General features: G+C 44.3%; 1 protein-coding gene across 14 annotated transcripts in view; it reads left to right on the top strand.

Moving 5' to 3' along the window:
* The window catches only part of mmd (disintegrin and metalloproteinase domain-containing protein mind-meld), a 557,313-nt gene that overhangs the window by 439,469 nt on the left and 96,010 nt on the right, over positions 1-21,834 (top strand). For 9 of the 14 annotated variants that reach the window (XM_033383140.1, XM_033383136.1, XM_033383138.1 and 6 more), the window contains 2 exons: positions 17,512-18,295; positions 19,202-19,552. In XM_033383140.1, the coding sequence (XP_033239031.1) occupies positions 17,512-18,295; positions 19,202-19,552 (1,135 nt within the window). Of the gene's footprint in view, positions 1-17,511; positions 18,296-18,842; positions 18,874-19,201; positions 19,553-19,649; positions 19,858-21,834 lie in introns of those variants that run through there. The other 5 variants (XM_033383141.1, XM_033383143.1, XM_033383144.1 and 2 more) reach the window with 5 other exon arrangements.

The following is a 21,834-nucleotide window of genomic DNA, read 5'->3' as shown; positions in this document are numbered from 1 at the left end:
GCTGTTGCTTGGGGCACGGGCCACGGGCCACGGGCCACGGGCACTGCTCCTCGAAGATGCATTTTTCGTTTATCGTTAACTGATATAAATCTCGATCGTAGAAGGAAAAGTTCTAAACACGATATGGAAGTGGCGATTTTGACCTGGTCATACCAAAAAGCCTAGGCTACGGACATGAAAAACAGCCCTTGTAAATTTCTTGGGCATCCCTATGCTCTTTGATCGGATATTAGCTTATTAATGATTCTAAAGGAACTAAGGAAAGTCTAAAAATCGTGTTTTTGTTATTGTTGTTATTGTTTAATCATCCTGAACCACAAGCATAGTTGCGAGAACGTTTCGAGAGTTAATAATTTTACATACATACATATGTAATACATACATTCATATGTAAGAAAGTCAGTCAAGCTCCGGTTTTCACTTTCACAAAAGTTTTCCGATTTACTTTTGAAATCACATAAATCGCTGCTCCCGTTTACACAATCCGCAAGATTTCTCCTCATCCAAAACAAAAACATTTTCCTTGACGAAATTAACGGCTTTTTAAAAAACCAAATGAATCTTAATTGCAAAAGTAAAAAAATAATGTGACTTATTGATGCATTAAAATTAATTTGACACCATTGCGAGGGCAATTAACTCGTTCCTTCTTTATCAAAAATGTCCTTAACCCAACCTCAAATTTGCCCTAGAAATAATTGGTCAGGGCAACAACACTTTTTATTTTCGTACGGAAACAGGCTGTGTTGGACAGAATTTCGTTGCCGTTGCAAGTAAAGTAAAAGTAAAAACGCATCCATTCATATGTAAGGTTTATTTGTGACTGAAAAATGTTCTGCTCGCAGGCAAATAGAGACCGAAAAAGGGAAGCAAAAAGGGAGATATGATAACGTCGCTTTGTTACGTCTCTCATTCATACGTTTACATATTCATATGTCTGTCAATACTTGCGTGCATTGCTAGAGATGGTCATTCTTCAACACCCTTCCTCAATTCGTGCATGCTTACAAATTCCATTTAACTCAATTAAAACTTTTGTAAATTCGACATGCTCTTAGAGAGATTCTTGGTCAAGATATCTGCAATCATATCTGTTGTACTAGCATACTTAAACTTAACTTGACCTTCTTCTATAATCTGTCGTACAAAGTGAAATCTAATATCAATATGCTTGGTCCTTGAGTGATGAACTGGGTTCCTAGCCAGCTCTTGTGCGCTCAGATTATCGCCATATAAGGTAGTTGAGTTAGCTTCATCTCCAAAGCAAATTTCGATGATTAAGCGACGTAAGAATATGGACGTAGGAATAAGAATACGACATTGCCATGATTCAGCCTCTGTGCTGCTAAGTGCCACGCTGCGTTGTTTCTCAGATCGCGAAGAAATTGGGCCACCCGCCACCATAGCCCGTATACGACTTCAAGTTAGTTCGATCGCCGCCCCAATCCGCATCCACATATCCAGTAAGTGGCTGCTGACACCTTTGGTAGTGTAGTTTGAAGTTCACCGTCGCTGCCAAGTACCTCAGAACGTGCTTCACACCAGCCAGATGCTCTGCGTGCGGATCTTTGTTCCTCTGGGCCAACTTTGCAACTGAATGCAAAATGTCCGGTCTGGTTGTGAGTGCCAGACACATCAGTTCACCAATCATGGATTGATACATGACAGGATCAACCTTTTGACACTGCTCATTAGTACAAACCACCTGGAACCCCGCATCCAACGGAGTAGCCACTGGTCTACATTTGTCCATGTCGCTGTTGTCACAGGCAACAAAACCCAGATTAGTCAGCCCGCCATTCAGCTTCGAATTCCATTCCCTTCTTGACTGCTTCAATCCATATATTGGCTTTTTAAGCAGCATAGCCTTCGCTGGATAAGCTCGATCAATGTACCCTTGTGGTTGCTTCATGTACACCGTATCGCTCAGGTCACTGTTGAGGAATGCCGTACATACATCCATTTGGTTGACATAAAATTTCAATTCTGCTCTTAGCGCAAGAATAAATCGCACGCTTTCCAGTCTGCAGACTGGAAAAAAATGTTTCCGCATAGTTTATGCCGTACTGCTTGGAGCAACCTTTTGCCACCAGCCGCGCCTTGAAACGTTCGATTTGACCATTTTTGTCGCCTTTCAGACTATAGACCCATTTGCATCCATCCATCCGTTGTCCTGCCGGTAAGTCTGCCAACTGCCATGTCTCGTTGGCCATTAATAGCAATTAGGATACTGGAATCTTTACGTCGCTGGCAACCAGAGCACCAAGAATGTTGTACTCCTTTCTCGGACGGCCAGGTTTGCCGGTCCGAATCAGCCTTGGTCTGCCAGGTCCAACGCGAGGAGCTGGCTCATCTGACTCAACATTTTCTGTTGCGCTCTCGGACCCATCAGTACCGCTGCTACAGGCATTTTCCCCCTCAACTCTTGCACCATGGCTGCTGTCTCCACCGCTGCTGTCAATGTCATCAGTATCGCCGCCAGACTGCATGCTAACTTCTGCGTCGGAAGCTCGAATGTGACTGTATCCTTGTCGCCTTGGATCTCGTCAAAGAGAACATCTCGCCTCTCAATCACCTGATGATACATAGTCATACAGTCATACATAGGTCATACAGTCGATAGCCCTTAGCCGCTCTGAATATCCAATCATGCGATATTCTTTGCCTTTTGGTTGAAGTTTACTCTTCCTTGGACCCTTGTCCAAAGCTACTGCAACGGAGCCAAAAACTTTTAGATGACCAACAAAAGGTTTCTTACCAGTCCACGCTTTCATAGGCGTCATACTGGTCAGCGCCTTGGTCGGTGATCGATTCCGTACATACACAGCTGTGTTGACTGCCTCAGCCAACAAGGATTCGCCTAATCCTGACTGGACCAGCATACATCTTGACATTTCCACCAGAGTGCGGTTTGCCCTCTCAGCAACGCCGTTTTGCTGTGGAGTATACGCAACTGTCAGCTGCCTCTCGATCCCATTAGTTTTCAGAAATTCATCAAACGATTTGTTGACAAATTCACCGCCATTGTCGCTCCGGATACATTTGAGACTTTTTCCCGTTTGCCGTTCAACCAGGGTTTTGAACTCGACGAACTTCTGGAAGACTTCATCCTTTGTCCGCAGGAAATACACAAATATACGCCTTGATTTGTCATCGATGAAGGTTAGAAAATACTTTGATCCAGCAAGCGACTGTGTGCCAAAGGGCCCGCACACATCTGCATGAACTAGTTCCAATATATCTTGAGCTCTACTGGTGGTTGCAACAGGAAATGGTTCCGCATGAATCTTGCTGACCATACATGTTTTGCAATTCATATTCGCCGGGAAAACCATATTTTCAATGCCGCGCACCATTCCTTTGCTCAAATCAAATCAAATCAAATCTTTCATACTGCTGATGTTCAAGTGGCCGTACCGTTTATGCCACAGGGCACAATCGGCCTTAACCGCCGCAAAACAGTTGTTTTGTTTTCCTCGAAACATATACAAGTTTCCAACTCTGTTCGCCTTTACAATGCATTCGCCATTTTGGATAACTCGTGCATATTCTTGTCCAAAAGTGACGAAACATTTATTCTGTACAACGCTGCTCACCGAGAAATAATTTTCATTCATTTCGAGCACATTGAGAACATTCTTTAACAGCAGCGTGCAGCGTCTTCAGCTCTACTTCCCCGTTTCCTTCAGCTTTTAGGAAACCGGAGTCAGCCAGACCAATCATTTCTGTGTGTTTCTCGAACTTTGTGAATAACTGTTTCTCACAACACATGTGGCTTGTGGCACCACTTTCCCAACACCACATACTCTTTTTCAAATTATCTGCGTCCAACGCATTTAATAGACTGCACTGCTTGTTCTCCACTCTTGCTGCGCTTTCCTGAGCCTTCATATGCCCGCGCTCACCACACTTGAAACATATCATTGTATTGTTTCTCTTCTTTTGCGCTCTGTGCGCGGCCGACTTATGTACTGCGGTATATGCCTTTGCGTATTTTTGATCTTCTGTGTTTCCCTTTCGTTCGCCTTCTTCCTTCAGTTTTACTCATAGAACATCGAAAGTCGGCAGACTGTCGCGCGTCTCTATGGCGACAACAAAATTTTCGAATTGTTCTAGAAGGCTTGACAACAAACAATTGAGCGCAGTTCATCATTTAGCTCGATTCCTACTGACCCAAGGCCATTAAGAAAATCCACTAACTCATTAATGTACCTTAAAATGCATTTCCTTTGGTCCATGCGCTTGCTTAGCAATTTCTTGTACAGTTGAAACTTTCGTACAGGTCCACTTGTTTGATGAACACTCTTTAATTTGTTCCATGCTTCGGACGACTTACTGCAATTTTTAATGTATCCCAACTGTGAAGTTTTCACACTCAATGTGATCATGGCCAACGCCTTTTAATCCTTGGCCTGCCAATTCACACCTTCGGGAACATTCGTTGGTAGCAGGTCACCAGATGCCACACTCCACATTTCAGCGTTCACCAACACAGACCGCATTTGAATACACCAGGAGTCATAATTTCCCTCCTCCCGCTCATTGCTGATTATCGTTTAGTCTCTGAGTCACACCGATGTTAATAGTTCGTAACTAAAACAATCACTTTACTTTTTAATTTACAAATTCCGAACCTGTGCCCATAACCTGTTGGACAGAAAAGTAAAAACGTAACCATTCATATGTAAGGTTTATTTGTGACTGAAAAATGCTCTGCTCGCAGGCAGATAGAGACCGAAAAAGGGAAAACAAAATGGGAGATAAGAGAACGTCGTTTCGTTACGTCTCTCACTCATACGTCTACATAGTCATTTGTCTGTCAATACATGCGTGCATTGCTAGAGATGGTCATTCTTTAACAGCCTGGTTTGGTTATCTGAATTTTGGCAAGAAATAAATGTTTGCGCATAACAGCACAAATCTGCTCGCAACAGCAGAGACTGTGCTCGCAACAGCACAGACTGTGCCTGCAACATGCGCGTATCAGAACATCTGGGTAAGGACAGCTGTTTCCCGCCCCATTTAATGAAAAATGTAGGTACAACAAATTAAAGCTTTGGACATTAGCAACTCAATTTTTTAATTCGTCAGACAGGTTAAATAAACAGGTGTTGCAACTAAGATGTTTTGATTTTATTAAATGCGTCACTTTCAGCCGTCGTTTTGTTTAAAACAAGCAATTGAAAAAATAAAGACTTTTTATCACGCTGTATATTTACGAAGCAACCAGGTCAGCTGTTTTTGTTTGCCAGAACCTATGCGAAAATTAAACATATCGATAACAAACATTTTTGAAAACTGGAGGGCCTTAAAACGAAAATAAAACGGTTGAAAACGTAATCCCTAAAAGTAAGTGAAAGCCAGAACCTGCCTGAATATTAATTTATTTTTAATTTCGATTCGTTCAGGTTTTCACACTTCATTATTTCACCTTACAGCAATTTATTTTTATTTTTTCTATTGGCTATGGGAAAAACATTGATTTTTCAGAAAATCAATAATTCAATCAATCGTTCAAAAACCACATACTTTCAAGGATTGGCCTTGTGATTTGTTAATTGTCATTGCGAATGCAAGACGTAGCGGCAATTTAAATCTTTGAAACTCATGCGGCATATCTATTAGGATCATCTAAATCCTGCGAATGAGAACATACTCACCTTCCAATTCTCCTTTGAGTATCGTCGTTCATAAATTTTCTTACCACCAAAGCGTACCGCCAACCTTTAGGCGCCAATTGAGCGGTGATAAGCCTAAGACATCCAAGGAGTTTACGAATTCAGTTGAATAGTTGGTTGCTTCATCTTCATTAGTAACACAGTCAATGGATTTGAATGAATGCACTGTTCGATTGATCTCGATCTGAATTATGTAGTTAAGGTCATCTAAACCTTTATTCTTAGCCGCTAAAGTTTGCTCGCTCACTCAACCATTCATTATTTTTTTAGTTTTAGTTATTTTTTAGTTTTTTTTTGTTGATGAATTCGTCTTTTGTTGTGACAAAGTTAATAATTAAAGAAATTTTGAGGAAATGAAATTAATCCGCTCGAATCGTCGACAGGTACTCGAACATTACCGAGTCAGCAATTACTCTGAGAAATCTTCAGCAGATGTAAATTTTTAATTTACGACAAAACACAACGCGGTGGAGCCTTTCGCTCAGCCGGTGGATGTACGGTAGGCTGAGTGTCATGTCGTGGCTACTGGTATTTAGACGGGAGGACGCCGTTACGGCGGGGGTTCGATTCCGAATGCTGTTTCAGTTCAGGAATCGAGCGTTGTCGACGGTTGCATATGAACGGAACGTGATGAGGTTTGTTCCATTATTGCAGCGCAGTCGTCATAGCTGATGGTGGAGACCTTGCGCACAGGTAACGTTCTCTGACCCCTTACAGAATGTGGCTGTCGCTGTTTGGGTGCAATTTGTCGACGCCATGACCTTCCCGTTGCATTCGGCTACCAGGTTGTCTTGTAGCTGGAGTACCAGCCCGTTGTGCGCGACTGGGTAGATGGTGATTTTCCTGCATAGCTTGGTTACAATGGGGAATTGGATTATACAATTTATGATGTTTTCTTTACGATCTATTTTAATATTAGACACTTTCATTAAGTCTGTAATAGAGGTCCCTGTAACTTGATCAGTGAGAACTGATTCGATATCAGTGTGGTCTATAACCTCTGGATTAATTTCGTTAACGTTTTCAACAGTTAAGGTGAGCATGAGAGCCCCCAATTCGGTTATTACCAGTCTATTGCGCGTATTGAGGGTCTCGAACAGGTGTCCCGTGTCCATCTGTTGGTCTTTTGCGGTCTTCAGAATTTGACTGTGTCCGTGAGTTGGTTAATTTTTTCTTGCGTCCTAGTGTTAATGTTGATTTGTCTATTGTTTGCAGTGACTAGCTGCGACAGCCTTAAGAGCTGTCTCCAGGAAGTTAAGGCTTCTTAATCTTCTGTGGTGAGTGTCGAGGGCAGTTAGCATGTCTTGTACGTGTCCTGTGTTTATCTCCAATAACTTCCTCATGTGGGATTGTGGAAACAAGTCTGTCAACTTCATTGTCTCGTCGGTCATGGTCGTCGGTCGGTGAGGTTAGTCGAGTGTCGTAAGTATCCGTACTGGTCCCAAAGCAGTATAACGCCGTCCATGATTGGAATATAGTTCGCGTGCGTGTAGTCCCGCGTTACCCGTGCCGTCGTCGTGGTCAAGAGTGAAAGTGTCAGTATTATAAGCCTAAAATGGTATAAGGAAGAAGGGATTAAAATTAGAAATTACCGACGCAGGTTGTCCTTGTGGAGCACCCTCCCCTTGATGAGGACCACCCTCCTCTTGATGAGGACAGTTGTCCCCAAGTCCGCTCCAACCGTTGTTTCATCACAAAGGGGCGAAAGTTTGTTTCCTAGCCTGCGGCTGGTTTTTACTAGGACTCCTTCGCCTACTTCGAAGACCCTGTTCTGTCGGTTTTTATTTATTCTGGCATTTTGCTCTACCTGGGCTTCTTCTATCTAATCGGGTTCTGTGGAACCGTTCCACCTGGCCGTTTGATACGCTGTGGAGTGGTGATGCGCTTACGATGTTTACGTCATAATTGTTCAAAAGAAGAGACCTTATGGTCTCGGACTTAGGGGAAGGCTCATTATCGCAATAGTAAAGACGTTCATCACTATCAGTAGTGGGGGTCGTAGGTCCTCTATTGTCCTGGATGCAATGGGTTGCAGCATTGCGAACTTGGATATTTTGTCTATGCAGGTCAAAAAGAATTTTTGGCTGTGAAGAAGATGTCAAGATGTAACATTTCTCCGGCCTGTGAGGGAATCGGCGTTTGGCCGAGCTCTTGGTTTTTTTTGTGCCTATCGTACATTGCCCTTGCGCAAACTTTACAATTTAGGACCACCTCGTTGGCTAATTTAGACATTTAGGGCAATAATATTCTGTCATTATTGGTTTTACATTTTCCTGCGCTGCCCTGTGGGCTCTGTTATTCTCTTTGGTGATTATTTCTCTTCTGTCACTAGCGTTGTATACGTCAGCGACAAAATTCTGGCACTGCAACAAACCAGGCAAAGAAAACCACGTGGCCGATGCCCTATCGCGCCAAAAAGTTAACGCCCTACAAAACAACCAGAACCAAAGCCGACGCGGCCAAGATCCACAGTGAGTCGTCCCTGACTTACACAATCGACACGACTGACCAACCGTTGAAGACTGACACTCCAAGAATTTTGTGGCTGGGAAGGCTTTTATCACTTCGTGTTGGATTTTGGCCAGTGTTGGCAGGCTGCAGTGAATTGCATTTACTACGCCTCGATTGATGACAGACTTGACTGTCTCCACTAAGGTTTCTTTGTCGGTGAACTTTATCAAGTGGCGAGTTTTTTCGCCGAATAAGATAAAGTTATTTTTTAGCGGATACCGGGCCTCTTCCAACACTATTTGCTTACGGAAGCAATTCAACGGTTTGTCAGTCGTGTCGATTGTGTAAGTCAGGGACAACTCACTGTGGATCTTCGCCGCATCGGACTCCGGTTCTGGTTGTTTTGTAGGGCGTTAACTTTTTGGCGCGATAGAGCATCGGCCACGTTGTTTTCTTTGCCTGGTTTGTAAAAGAGCTGGGCCCCTGTTTCGTCTATTCGGGCTTTCCAGCGTTTGATTTTGGCATTTGGGTTGCTCTCGGATACTGAGATCGTGAGCGGCTGATGGTCGGTAAATATGTTAATATTTTTCGCACCGTAGAGGAAATGCCGCAGTTTGGCTAAGGTCCAGACGATAGCTAGCAGTTCTCGCTCGTTAGTAGCGTAATTTGCTTATTTATCTTTCAACGATCGATATATCATTGTTATTGGGCGGCCGTTCTGGGACAGAACGGCTCCGACGCCATAAGCCGAGGCGTCTGTGGTCCGATCGAATGGCTTTTGGTAGTCAGGGTACATGAGGGTAACGTCCTCCGAAGCTAGAATGTTTCTTAACTTTTCAAACGCGTTGCGTTGGGCCTCATTAAACTGTACCTGGATCTTTTTATACCCGATACTCAAAATGAGCATTGGGGTATATTAGATTTGTGGTAAAAGTGGATGTGTGTTTTCTGGACGTTCCAGAAGGAATCGTTTCCGACGCCATAAAGTATATATATTCTTGATCAGCATCAATAGCCGAGTCGATTGAGCCATGTCTGTCTGTCCGTCCCTATCAGCCCTAGTGCTCAAAGACTATAAGAGCTAGAGCAACGACGTTTTATAACCGGACTTCTGTGATATGTCACTGCTACAAAAATATTTCAAAACTTAGCCCCGCCCACTTCCGCCCCCACAAAGTGCGAAAATCTGTGGCATCCACAATTTCGACGATACAAAGAAACTGAAAACGCAGAATCGTAGAAGATGACTATATGTTCTAGAGTGCCAAATCTGAACCAGATCGTATAATTATTATAACTAGAATCAAGAACAAAATTTCATTCTTTCTCGCTCTGTCTCTCTCTAACACACAGGTTTCATGGTCGGTTTTGCCAATTGCAAAATATGAGTTCAAGGATCTCAGAACCTATAAGAGCCAGAGCAACCAAATTTGGTATCCACACTCCTGTGATATCGGACCTTGACAGTTTTGTGTCAAAATCTCGCGAGACCCCCTTCCGACCCCGTAAAGGACAAAAATCTGGGGCATCCACAAATCTCAGAGACTATTAAGGCTAGAGTAACCAAATTTGGTATCCGCACTTCTGTTAGATCTCACTATAAAACGTATATCTCAGAATTTCGCCCCACCCCCTTCCGCTCCCACAAAGGATGAAAATCTGTAGCATCCACAATATTGCAGATTCGAGAAAACTAAAAACGCAGAATCATACAGATTGCTGAATCTGGATCAGATCGGATCATTTTTGTAGCCAAAAGCAAGAAATCAATTTTCAGTGGCTACGCTCACGCTACGTCACGCTTAGACTGATTTTCTGTCTTTCTCGCACGCATTCTTTGTCGTGTCGTTTAATATTAGCGGCGTCTGCCGGAGGAAAGCCATACTGACTAGGTAACGGGTATAAGTGTAGAGTTGCGGTATCCGCAGCAACTTACAACGTTCCCCCTCGTTTGACCTGTACTTGCTGACGGATCCGTTTTCTCCTTCCAGAATGTCGGAGATTGGTTTCGTGATTGCTGCGAAATTCTTTATAAAACAACGGTAATAGCTGGCTAAACCCATTAATGATCTGACGCTAAATACCGTTTTCGGCTCAAAGTAGTGCTGAATGGCTTTCACCTTTTCAGGGTCCGTTTTTTACGATGAAACCGAGGTACTCGACGCTCTCTTTAAAAAATTGTGACTTTTCGCGGGCCACCCTCATGTTTGCACTATGAAGGTTCTTTAATACCCAGCCAATGTGTTTGACGTGATCCGCCTCGTTTTCAGAGAAGACGATGACATCGTCAACGTACACGTAGCACGACTTACCGATTTGTTCCCGTAGAACATCATCGATCGTGCGCTGAAAAATACCTCCGGCATTTTTTAAACCGAAGGGGAGTCGACAAAATTCGTACTTCCCCCCATTAACTGAGAATGCCGTTTTCTCCCGATCAGATTCTGCCAGAGTGATCTGGTGGTATCCTGATTTGAGATCGAGAGTGGTGAAGTACTTTGCTTTACCTAAGTTTGCCAGTATCATGGTGATGCTCGGCATGGGGTATGTGTCGGAGATGGTTTTTATATTCAGTTTCCTGAATTCGATTACTAGGCGTTTCTTCCTATTGCCTTCTCGTCCGTCCCTTTTTTGTCCACTAACCATACCGGATTGTTGTATGGGGATCTGGACTTCCTGATGATGCCATTTTGTAAGAGATCGTTGACCTCTGAAGTTACGAAATCTTCAACACCTTTGGGATATGGGTCCAGCTTTGAGTAGACCGCGTTTTCGTCGGTCGTACGGATTGTACCCACTACGGCTGTATTATAGGGCAGCGACTCGTTAGAGTCTGCGAAAGCCTTTGGTAGCATTTTAAGGAAATCCGCTTTTACCGCAGATGGTGCTTGTATATCTTCGTTTTTTGTGGGGTTGACGTTAGTACATTTGAGGTACCGCAGCGCCTCCGAAGTTGCACCTTTTTTTATTGTGCCTTCATCAAAACATAATACTGCCCCTACTTGTTTTAGTAGGTCAAGTCCTATGATCCCATCGAATGTAGTCATGGAATCTAATAGGAAGGAGAAGGTGTCGTTTCCAAACATGGGTATCTTGCATTTCTGCGTGATGTTGTTTGAGCCATAGATGGAGTGCACGACGAAAGGGGACTCCACAGGGGTAACGTTCTTTAGCCGGTCGTTTGGTCTGATATAATTTTTGGCCGAATCCTTGTCGATTAGAAAAGTCATATCAATCCCTGCTTTTCTGCGCCGAATGAACGACAGCAGGGACTTTCCCCTACAGAATTAGTGTTGTCGCTATCTGTGTCAGAGTCGTTGCCGTCGTCTATTTCGGCTACGGCTTCCTCTGCTACTTGTGCGTAGTTCTCCTCTTGTTCAGCGACTGCCTTTAGGAGGTTTATCTTTTGCCGCCTTTGGCCAGTTGCTTGATCGGAGCCGGCGGGGCGTTTGCTACTTTGGCCTTGACCCTGATTTGGAAATTTCTGCCAGTTCGTTGGTTGCCTGAATTCCGAGGACGTCCATCGGTTCTGGGGCGTTTTCGCCACCGGAGCTCTATCGGCGTTATAGTTGCCGTTTTGTTTTTTGAAAAGGGGATTTTTACCCTAGTGGTTCTGGTTGGACTGATTCATGCCTTGGGATTGCTGATTCTGACGGCCTTGTTGCCGTTGGTCAGAGCGTCCCTTTTCTTCCACACCCCTAGCATAGCTTGTTGCGAAAGCGTATCTTTCGTGGTTTGCTTTCACTTCCTGTGTCAATGCGAGGGCTGTTGGCAAATCGGGGGGGTGAGCGAAGAACAGTACGTCCGTCAAGCTACGCTTCAGCCCAGAGATGAATACACGGAGTGCGTCGCCTCTGAACTTTTCGCACATGCCCTTTGCCAAGCTAATGTCGTAGGTCATGTGGGCCTTGTTGGTCAACAAGGTAAGTTTCTTTTCTACCTCATCATAGTACTGTAGAATCGACATTCCGCCTTGCCTCAGCGTGCCCATTTCTTGCTCGATGACATGTATGGGTCTCTTATCGCTGTATGTGAGAGGCTCATCGCAAGGGACCCCGTCGGTTATTTTCCAGAATTTTAGTGTTTACTAATGCTATTTGTTGGTGAAACTCCTGTATGAGGGCGTCCTCCCTCCTAGTGTTCGCTTGCGCCTGCACTGTGTTTGCGCTTTTCACGGCCGTGTCAATTATAGCTCTGAGATGATCAGCGTCCATATCTGTTTTTTTTTTTTAGTTTAGCTGCACGCAGCGGGTTGATTAACTTCAGGTCAGGTAATTTTAGGTCAATGAACCCCCCAAGCAAACTTGCGAAAGTTCTGGCACTAAGTTCGGGTCGTTTCTGTTTTTTGTGTAGTCTATTTCTGTCCATGTCGCGTTGTATGTGCTGGGACAGTGGAATGTATATTTGTCTTTCGGCGCAGTCTTGAAGATGTAATTGCCTTTTCTCTCTTTTCCTTTATTTTTTGGTTGGCTTCGGGTGGTTTATGAACCGACGCGGCAGTGTTTAGGGGATTTTGAAGTCCTCGAGGATCGAGGTATTTTTCGCATAGGCCAGTAGTTGCTGTGGCGTCCTCTTGGAGGCATCTTCCAGTGATGCCAGCACTGGCGCACCAAGGTACTTCCTCCTTGCCCTTAAGAGAGCAGGACAGTTGCAGATGAGATGTTCCAGCGTTTCGGTTGCCCCAGGTTCGTCACATTTCCTACAACTGTCTCTGTTTGTAATGCCTAGCTTTGTTGCATGCGCCGCAGCCAGGCAATGGCCCGTTAATATTCCCACTAATAATCTGCGGTCCTTGCACATAATCTAGAGGTTCTGCAGGCCGTGGTACTCCTCCACCTACTTTCGGTTTGTGATTCGGCCTGCTTTTCTAGATCGCTTTGCAGCGTTCTAAGGGAGACAGGCACGTTCTCGGTTCTCGTATTCGCCAGCCCGACGCCTTCCTTAGCTAGTACGTCCGCCGACTCGTTTCCGTCGATGCCATGGTGGCTGGGAATCCAGGAGATCCGCACTGACTTTGTCGTGCTTAGGGTATCTAGTGCCTCCCTGCTCTCCAAGACATTTCTGGAACTGACTGCGGACGACTGCATGGATCTTATCGCCGCTTGGCTGTCGACGAATAGGTTGACCGCATCGTGTGCTCGTTCTGTTAGGAGAGCGACCTCCGCTGCCTTCCCGATGGCAAAAACCTCTGCCTGGAATATGCTGCAATGGTCCGGTAGCTTATATGACAACCTTATCTCAGGGTCTGTACAGTATAGGCACGCTCCTACTCCTCCTCCATCTTGGAGCTGTCCGTATATATATTGAGGTGCTCAGTTTGGTCTCTTCCGATTTTCCAGTCTTCAGGTCCCAAATATGCGGTTTTTTTTATGTCGAGGCATGTTTGGGGGGAAGTCATGTAATCAGTTGATCTGGTCATTTCCCTTCCAATTGAACTATGCCCGTATTCTTGTGGCGACATATTTCCTGAAGCGATGAGGCGTTGTGCTGCCTTTCCTGCAGTCAGACGGGCGTGGATGTCTAGGGGTTCGTTTCCAAGTAGGGTTTCGAGTGCTTTTGTGGGTGTTGACTTCAGCGCCCCTTCACTACAGAGCACAGCCTGTCGCTGAGTCCTTTCCATAAGCTTATGATATGTTTTTTTTCCAGTAGCTTGCCACTACACTAAGACTCCATACAGCAGAGTTGTTCGCACCACCGAGATGTAAATCCAATGCATCAGAGCCGGAGACAGGCCCCATGTGCTGCTGAGCATCTTCTTGGATGCATAAAGCGCAATGGTGGCCTTTTTCTGTTCCTGCTACACATCGTTGTGTAGAACAGGTTGTGATTTGAGGACTTTAGTCCGGCCACTGAATTGCCTGTCGCAATCTAATGAGCTACCAATGTGTAGGATCCTCCAATCGGTCGTTGGCACGTCCGCGTTTTGCCACTGAAGGAGCTTCAGCGCTCGGTCCCCCTGGTTTGTGATGGGGTAGAGTACCTTCGCCTTAGGCTTGGACGGGATAAGCTCCCGGTCCACAACCTCCAGCTTGGCCCTCTCCCACATCGCCTCCAGTTGGCAGACCGTACGCGTCAGCCACCTTAGGGTTGGATCGTCGTTGCACTTTAGGATCTTACCCCATTTAGCCACCCAGCACCATCGACCGTGGGCATTGGGGCCGCGGGGTCTTCCTCCATGTGTGCAAACAGTGCGTCGACGAGACGCCCGTGCACCAGCTTCCACTGTGCCGCTGATATCTTTCCGTTTTCCTCGCTCCGGTCGATGAGTGCCACGATCAAATGTAGTTTGGTCACATCGCTGACCTTCGCTTTCGGTTTTGCTGGATTCTTGGCCACTTTCGGTGGAGGGGCTGCACTCTTGGGCCCGCGTTGCCGCTTGCTCGCGGGAGTGTCTTTAATGGCACTCTCAGTCGAGCGTTGCCTCTTGGTGGCCATCATCTCCTCCACCTTATTGGCATATTCGCCATTCGACGCCCTCATCTGTGGCATGTAGCCGGCCCTCCTCTACTCGCTGCTCGGCCCAGGCTAGCTTGACCTTCTCCTCCTGGGAGATGTCTGCTTTACCTTGCAGCCGGCTTTTGATGTTGTTGGGCCGCTTTGTATTGTGCTTTGGCCCTCATCCCCTCCTTGGAACGCTTCGGCCCTTCCCTACGCAGGGAGCTGGTGCCTGGTTCCGGCGAGCGGAGAAGGCTCTCTTCCTCCGTCCTGCTTAGAGAGAGCACGCTCTCCAGATCCGTGTCTGTGTCGACTACGGCATCTGTGCGGCTCAACTTGCAGGCTGCGGAGTGAGTTGTTTTTGTTGTTGCTGTTGTTGTGGCAGTAGCTTTACAACTGACTTGGCCTGCTCCCGCCAAGTCTGAGGTGTGGCCGCTGGCCACACGCAGAGCGGACTGCTCCTCCCCGTGCCCGCCGGTGGTAGCAGTCACGCTTCCCACCGACGTTTGGGTCCATACTGGTTAATATTTTTCGGAGAGACCAACACCTAGCGTTTTAGGCCAGACCGCCAGGCACCTCTAGCCATGGCCCTGGTTCGGTTCCCCTGACTTTGAATCGGGAAGACGCCAGACCATAGCCTTTGCTAGACACTGCATTACCCCGCACAGAGCAAGCGACAGTGCATTACCCTTGTCCGGGGTAATGCGGTACCCCGGACAAGGGTAATGCAGTGTCCATTGCCCAGCCTGCACCCTCGTGGAGGGTTCAGCTAGACGATTTTCACAAAAAAAATTTGTACACTTTTGTTTGGGTTGTTTTTACGTTGGGCGTCAATTATTTAAATACACCAAAACACAACGCATATAACGTAATTAAGTATATTTATTGACTGCTTTGGTTAACAATTCCTCAGAAGCGATAGCTAGCTGAGTGATATTAAACGTTAGGGTTATTATTGTATTGTATTGTATCAAGTCGGTAGCGGTGGCTGACGGAATAAGATGAATGAGAATTAATTGATCAAGGGCGAGCGATACGCTGCGCTTTATTTAGATTCAAACTTAAGACTGATCATGAATGAAATTAAAAACTATGATTGCACCGGCTTAGCGGCCGGTGCTGCCGGCACCACAGAACCGTCGCCGCTATTCCAGGAATTCCATCGTCGCTGACAGCTGTTCGGCACCCGTGGGAACTGCTGACTTGTGGGTGGTGTCGGAATGCTGCAGCTGCAGCCAACATTGTTGCGAACTATACGCCGCGCCTGTGACTCTGGTCGTGGACCTCGCTAATGTGGTAGGTACACAAAGGTCCAGTGTCGGTGGTTAACTTGTATAATTTTTCAATGAAACTGCTATGTTTGTTGTCAATTGAAGTTTCTTCTCATAGCGCCATAGATTCGATGATTTTAGGCAAGCGTTTATTTTGTCGGTAGGCGTTGATCTTGGTGTTACTGGCAGTGCCATAGCACCTCCAAAATATCTCGAGTCATTGCGTTGACCTTTCAATGATCGTGCTTCTAAGTGCTTCTAATGCATGTTTATGCGCTATTGTGCATTCGTCCCAGGTGATGATTTTCGATGCTAACAAAACTTTAGCATTGCGGAGTTTTTTGCAATATTACATATAGGTTCTTCAATATTTGAAAAATTGAATGGCAATTCTGATGCTGAATGAGCCGTACGGCATTCTTCTAACAATGTGGCTGCTATTCCAGAAGAATAAACTGACACCGCAGTATTAGATCTCGCACGAACAGTGGCTAAAACCATTGAAATCAGGAATATCTTACCAGTTCCACCAGGGGCATCCAGGAAATATAAACCACCATTTCCATCATCAATGGCATTCATTAATGTATCATAAACTTCCTTTTGTTGAGGATTTAACAGGGGTACATTTGTTTGAACTGCTAAATTAAATTCCTGGTGATCATATTCACGTTCTCGTTCCAATTATCGAGTAAATGCGTCCATTATTGCAGGATTTGGCGCTGGCATTCCTAACATGTCTTCGATCAATAATAACGCTTGATTATGTATCTCCTCATTCATTTCAGGATCAGGATTTCTGGAAGTTGCACGATTTTGATGTAAAATATCTTCTGACATATTATCATTGTATTTGTGCCATAGGTTAGATGGGTTCGATTGAGAGCATGTAGTGGGGCAATTTTTTGTTCTTCTTCAGTAGTTTCACTAGTTATTTTTCTTATAATTCTTATATTATGGCTTTTTAAAGATGCATTAAAAAGAATACAAATTACTTGCACAATTAAAAAATATTGCAAACAAAAAAAAACATTTATGTTAATTAAACTAAAACTTAACAAAATTAAAATAATATCATGTGTTGAAAAACACAGCCAGGCGGTGTCTGTGACATACAGTCTACTGGCTGACATTTATGTCATGTCACCACACGGAAACGCGGTCGAACGGGATAACGAACGGTATTCTATAGTAGTCACAAATTTTCAGCTAAGTCGGTTCAGCCGTTCTTGAGTTATAAATGGTGTTTCTGTGTTAACTATATATATCTACCTTCTGAACAAGGAATTTAAAGAAACCCAGTCCAAACGTTCGGAGTAGCGTCACGTGTATATCTCTAATTTGTTCAAAGCTTGCTTTCCTTTTCTTTATTATTATCTTCTATTAGAGGATTCCTCACTTCCATGAAGGAGAGCAGGACAATTTTGTATAAGTTCCAGGAGGGATGGCTATTATAGTACACACGTGCCACGACTCCTTACTGTTACGACTGGTTTAACTTTGATCACGGGATACTAGATTTTCAATATAACCATTAACTTGAATAAAAAAAAGATAACTTTTGGGCTGCGCAGTCTCGTGTTTTTCTCTATAAAATTTATGTATTCTTTTACATGTACATACATTGGATCCTAACCCACACTACGGACGCAATCGATTGATATTGGGCGTCACAGAGAAGGGTATTTTAAAGAAACACGGCTATGGGCTGGTACACGGCGAGCAACTTAAAGACAAATGGGGAGACGATAACCAATCGGACAACCTTGAGCTGATTACCCAGGACGGGACACTGGCCTCAACGAGCGGGGGCGTGGCTGCCTCCGAAGTCGAACGTACGCTTAAGTCCCTCAACGGATACCATGAGGACATTTTGGAGGCTCTGCGCAATGCGGCCACACACCGAGGTACAGGAACCGGTAACACACCCGTTGGCAGTGGGAGTCTCAGCGAGGAAATGTTACGTAAAACGCTACAAGAATGTAGCAGCTCACAGTTAGGATACTCTGCTGAACCATACAAGCGCACTAGTGGATCTAAGTCCAGTTCCAGGGAAAATGTTTGTGAAAATACCGCTGTACACGCTATATTGCTTGACGGAAGCGGATCTGGCCTTGGTGGCCTAGGTCTGGGATCAAGCTTAGGTGCTGGGGGTGGATCAACTGTTATTGCTGGGGGTATGGGGCATGGCAGTTCGCTGCTGCATCACCATCGCTCGCAGCACCAATTGCATCAACCGCCCCCTTTAGCATTACAACAACAGCAACCGGACGAGGACGACGCTCCCTCAACAGGACCCTTGCGTATACGTAACTTGGAGGATCTTATACGGCAGCTCGAGCACCACTCGTCACGACACATGAGTCCCAGCGGCTCCGAGGATATACGCATGTCGGAAACAGACGCTGATCGCCACTATAGATTAGATAGTTCCGCCGCTTGTAGTGAGTCCTCACAAGGGTTAGTGCCAATTATAATTAAACACATTAGTTTTTCCGAGTCTGACACCCGACCAACGCATTATCTGCATACTTTTATTAATTTTTGTATTCATAAGTATCCCGTCCCTAAATATACAGGCACTGATAAGCTTGAAAATAGTAAACTTCATACACTATTTGATTCATTCTTAGATGTTTCTACATCTGACAGAATTGCTATTGAGCTTATAGAAATAGCCACTTAAAACATGCTTATCATTAATCACATTTGCCTAAACTCGTAATCTGATATTGTTACTGTTACATAAATTAAACCGTAGTGCAGGAGCTTGATTACCTAATGTAATGTATGGCTTTAGAACTATCCTAAATAAACACAATAACCTTATATGTTCGTACATACACATCATAATCGCATTAATACAAGAATATATGAATTCACAATGCAAGTGTAGGCAGCAACCTGACCTTATACCGTCAACAGCATATAAGCTGCTGCCGGTTGAGAATTCAGTGTCAAAAATGCAACTCAAGCCAAGGCAAATTTTTATTTGCATCTCTTGCAGGCTTCAGGCTGGAATACCTTGTGTGATAAAGGTTCGTTGCCCATGCGCAGCACGTCTACAATGACTCCAAATCTCATCTTGTGGGCTGACAGTCATGAGCCCGTGAATATTGAATAAACATCGTATTATTATATACATAATCACATGCACGTTTTTACATAAGCAAAATCAATTGGTTTCTATTTTGACGGACGCAATCTTGCAAAACTATAAGCTATAAGCTATAAACTCAGTTTTTTATCGATTTCGGCATCGGCTCATTTTCAGTTTCGTTGTTCTCCATTTCAAATACCATTATCTGATTTGACACTAACGCATTTGATTATTTGCTTGCCTCTACTTTATCCCTTTCCCTACAGCTCCAATCAGCAACTAGCACAAACTCAGAAAACCGCTACAATTCATTCGTCGTACAGCAGTCGCTGTCGTCCCCGTTCCGATGAGGAGTCGCGATTTGCTTACGGCAGTCGCTACCGACAGCCGACGCCAGCAGGCCGACATGCAACGCATCAGTCACACTCGCCGCATACATTCGGACACCACACGCATCATTCTCACGCTCATGGACATGCCAACCATGGTCCCCATTCCTCCCATCATTCATCGCATACTCATTTACACCAGGAAGATGATGGTATATATGAGACCGCCGACCAACGCAACGTTTCTGACGCTCGTCTTGATTCTCATGAGACACCAGACAGCGAAAGGTGAGTAAATATCTCTGTATGTCCATCCTTAGTCCTTTCTCACTAAACTCCTTTCCTCTTTCCCCAATCACCAATATTGAATTTAAATTCTATCCAGATTCATTATCCTCTGGTTTAATAATTATTTGTTTTTATTCCCGATTGTTTAAGAGCCGTCATCTTCATTTACATTTTTCGTCCACTGTTCTACTTAAACCACTGCATACGGTATTGCCGATTACACTATGTACAAAATTTAACTTTTTATTTACGCTTCGAACCAAACCGAATTTTTTTTATGCCTATGGGGTTTTCAAAATTTTTAATGAAATATGATTTTTTTTTGTGTTGTGCTTTGTATTTTTTAATTCAAAAAAATAATTATACTATTTTTAATGCTTTTTTCAAAGCTTCCTTTTTTCATACTTACTTTTTACCGTCTGCAAAATATTAAGCTGTCAAATTCAAAATTGTATTGTATTGTAAAATGTACATATATGTATGTCCTCACGATTCCCAGATATGACTGCTTGTGTTGGTTTTTTTATGATGGCGTTGAAGAGAATATACTTGCCGGGTCAAGCAGCTTAAATATTGTAAATTGTTGCCAGTGGTGCGGCCCAAAGGAAATGTATTTTGTTGTTGGTCGTCATTTACAGTGCCCACTGTAAAGATCATTTGGTTACCGCAAATGCATATGCAGCGGCCCCGAGCAGCTCTAACGCTCTTGGGCTATCCTACTCTCTTGATCGCGTCTAAGCTTGCTACCCACATATGTACATATATGCATATGCATAAATAAATTTTGAATTATACACAAGCTCTCAACTTTCATTAAATTCATAATTCGCAACAGCTATTAAGAACGATTTATAGCTTAAAAACACTCTTTACTTTAGAATTCACACTCCAGTGTGATAATAGAACACAGAAAGTCTAAATTTTAATACGATATTTAATATATTTAATTTGAATGGAAGCGAAATCAGTTAACGTTTTGTCAACACGTACACAGTCAACAAGCTGACCGTGGGAATCTCATACACTTCCAACAATTGCACTTGCGAATTGTTGATCGCCATCGCAAAATCCTATCGAACGGGGAACTAAATCCTCTTACATTAGAATGGAATAATCGGAATTTGTGGGATAGGAACTGCACCTTTGAATTTGCCCTTGATGATTGGTTATGAATAACTAGAAAGTATAAATTTGAATAGGTTTTATTTAACATATTTTATGATTAGATAATACGAGTATCGGTGATTAGTTAAGTGTGAAAAGCGGGGCACACAAGCAATAACAACACAGCTATGCGCGTAAAATTAGTTACTTAAGCGGTGCAATACAATCATGAGCATATGAATAGGGCAGTCGTAATAAAATGAACATTGAACTAAAAACTACGCGGTTAATTTCTCAACATACCGGCCATCCTGAACGATTTTTCAAAACAAGGGAAGCACAGAAAGTTGGGTAATAGGTCTCTTGCAAACTCCTCGTGCTGTTTTTACGGTGACCACTCGAACCCTCTCGTCTTGGCCAGGATGAACTTCGGTGATTCGCCCAAGCAGCCACTTGCTAAGCGGTTGATTCGGCTCCTTCAGTACCACAAGAGTGTCCACGGTTATGTTGACGGACTCCTGCAGCCATTCGTGCGAGGTTGCAAAGAAGCAAGGTATTCCAGACTCCAACGTTTTTAGAATCCTTGAACCTTGGCTTTCAGTTGTCTCCAACGCTGCAGTCTGTTAATGTTGACGTCCAACAAGGACGGCTCCGGCACCTACATTTGAGGTTGACCTGTAAGAAAATGAGCGGGAGTAAGGGGATCCAAGCTGTCATCGCTGGGCGCGCACAGTGCGCGAGAGTTGAGTAAGCCTTCAATCTGTGTTAAAATTTTGAATATTTCTCGAAAGTCAACGCACTGCTACCAATTACTCGGCTCAGGTGGAGCTTGATAGATCGTACGCCGGTCTCCCAAATATCTCCAAAATGCGGGGCAGACGATGGAATGAAGTGCCAGCTGATTTCCTGACTCGTCAGAAAATTAGCAATTTCCTCGTCCTGACTTTGAGATACAGCTATCCGTTGAATCTCCGTTAGTTCCTTTCTGGCTCCATGGAATGTTGTGCCATTGTCTGAGTACAATTGTCTGTCGAGACCAGAACCGTTTGAAAGCGGTGATAAATGCATTGACGAGCTCGATATGAATTGATTTGGTGGACAGACAAACAAAGATGGCGAAGCAAGCTTTGCATAAAGCAAGGGGTCCGACCTGCTGATGTCTTGATGGTAACTGGTCC

Source organism: Drosophila pseudoobscura, chromosome X, assembly GCF_009870125.1.
Source record: "Drosophila pseudoobscura strain MV-25-SWS-2005 chromosome X, UCI_Dpse_MV25, whole genome shotgun sequence".
In the NCBI taxonomy this organism is placed as follows: Eukaryota; Metazoa; Arthropoda; class Insecta; order Diptera; family Drosophilidae; genus Drosophila; species Drosophila pseudoobscura.
This window is presented reverse-complemented; position numbering and strand designations above follow the sequence as displayed.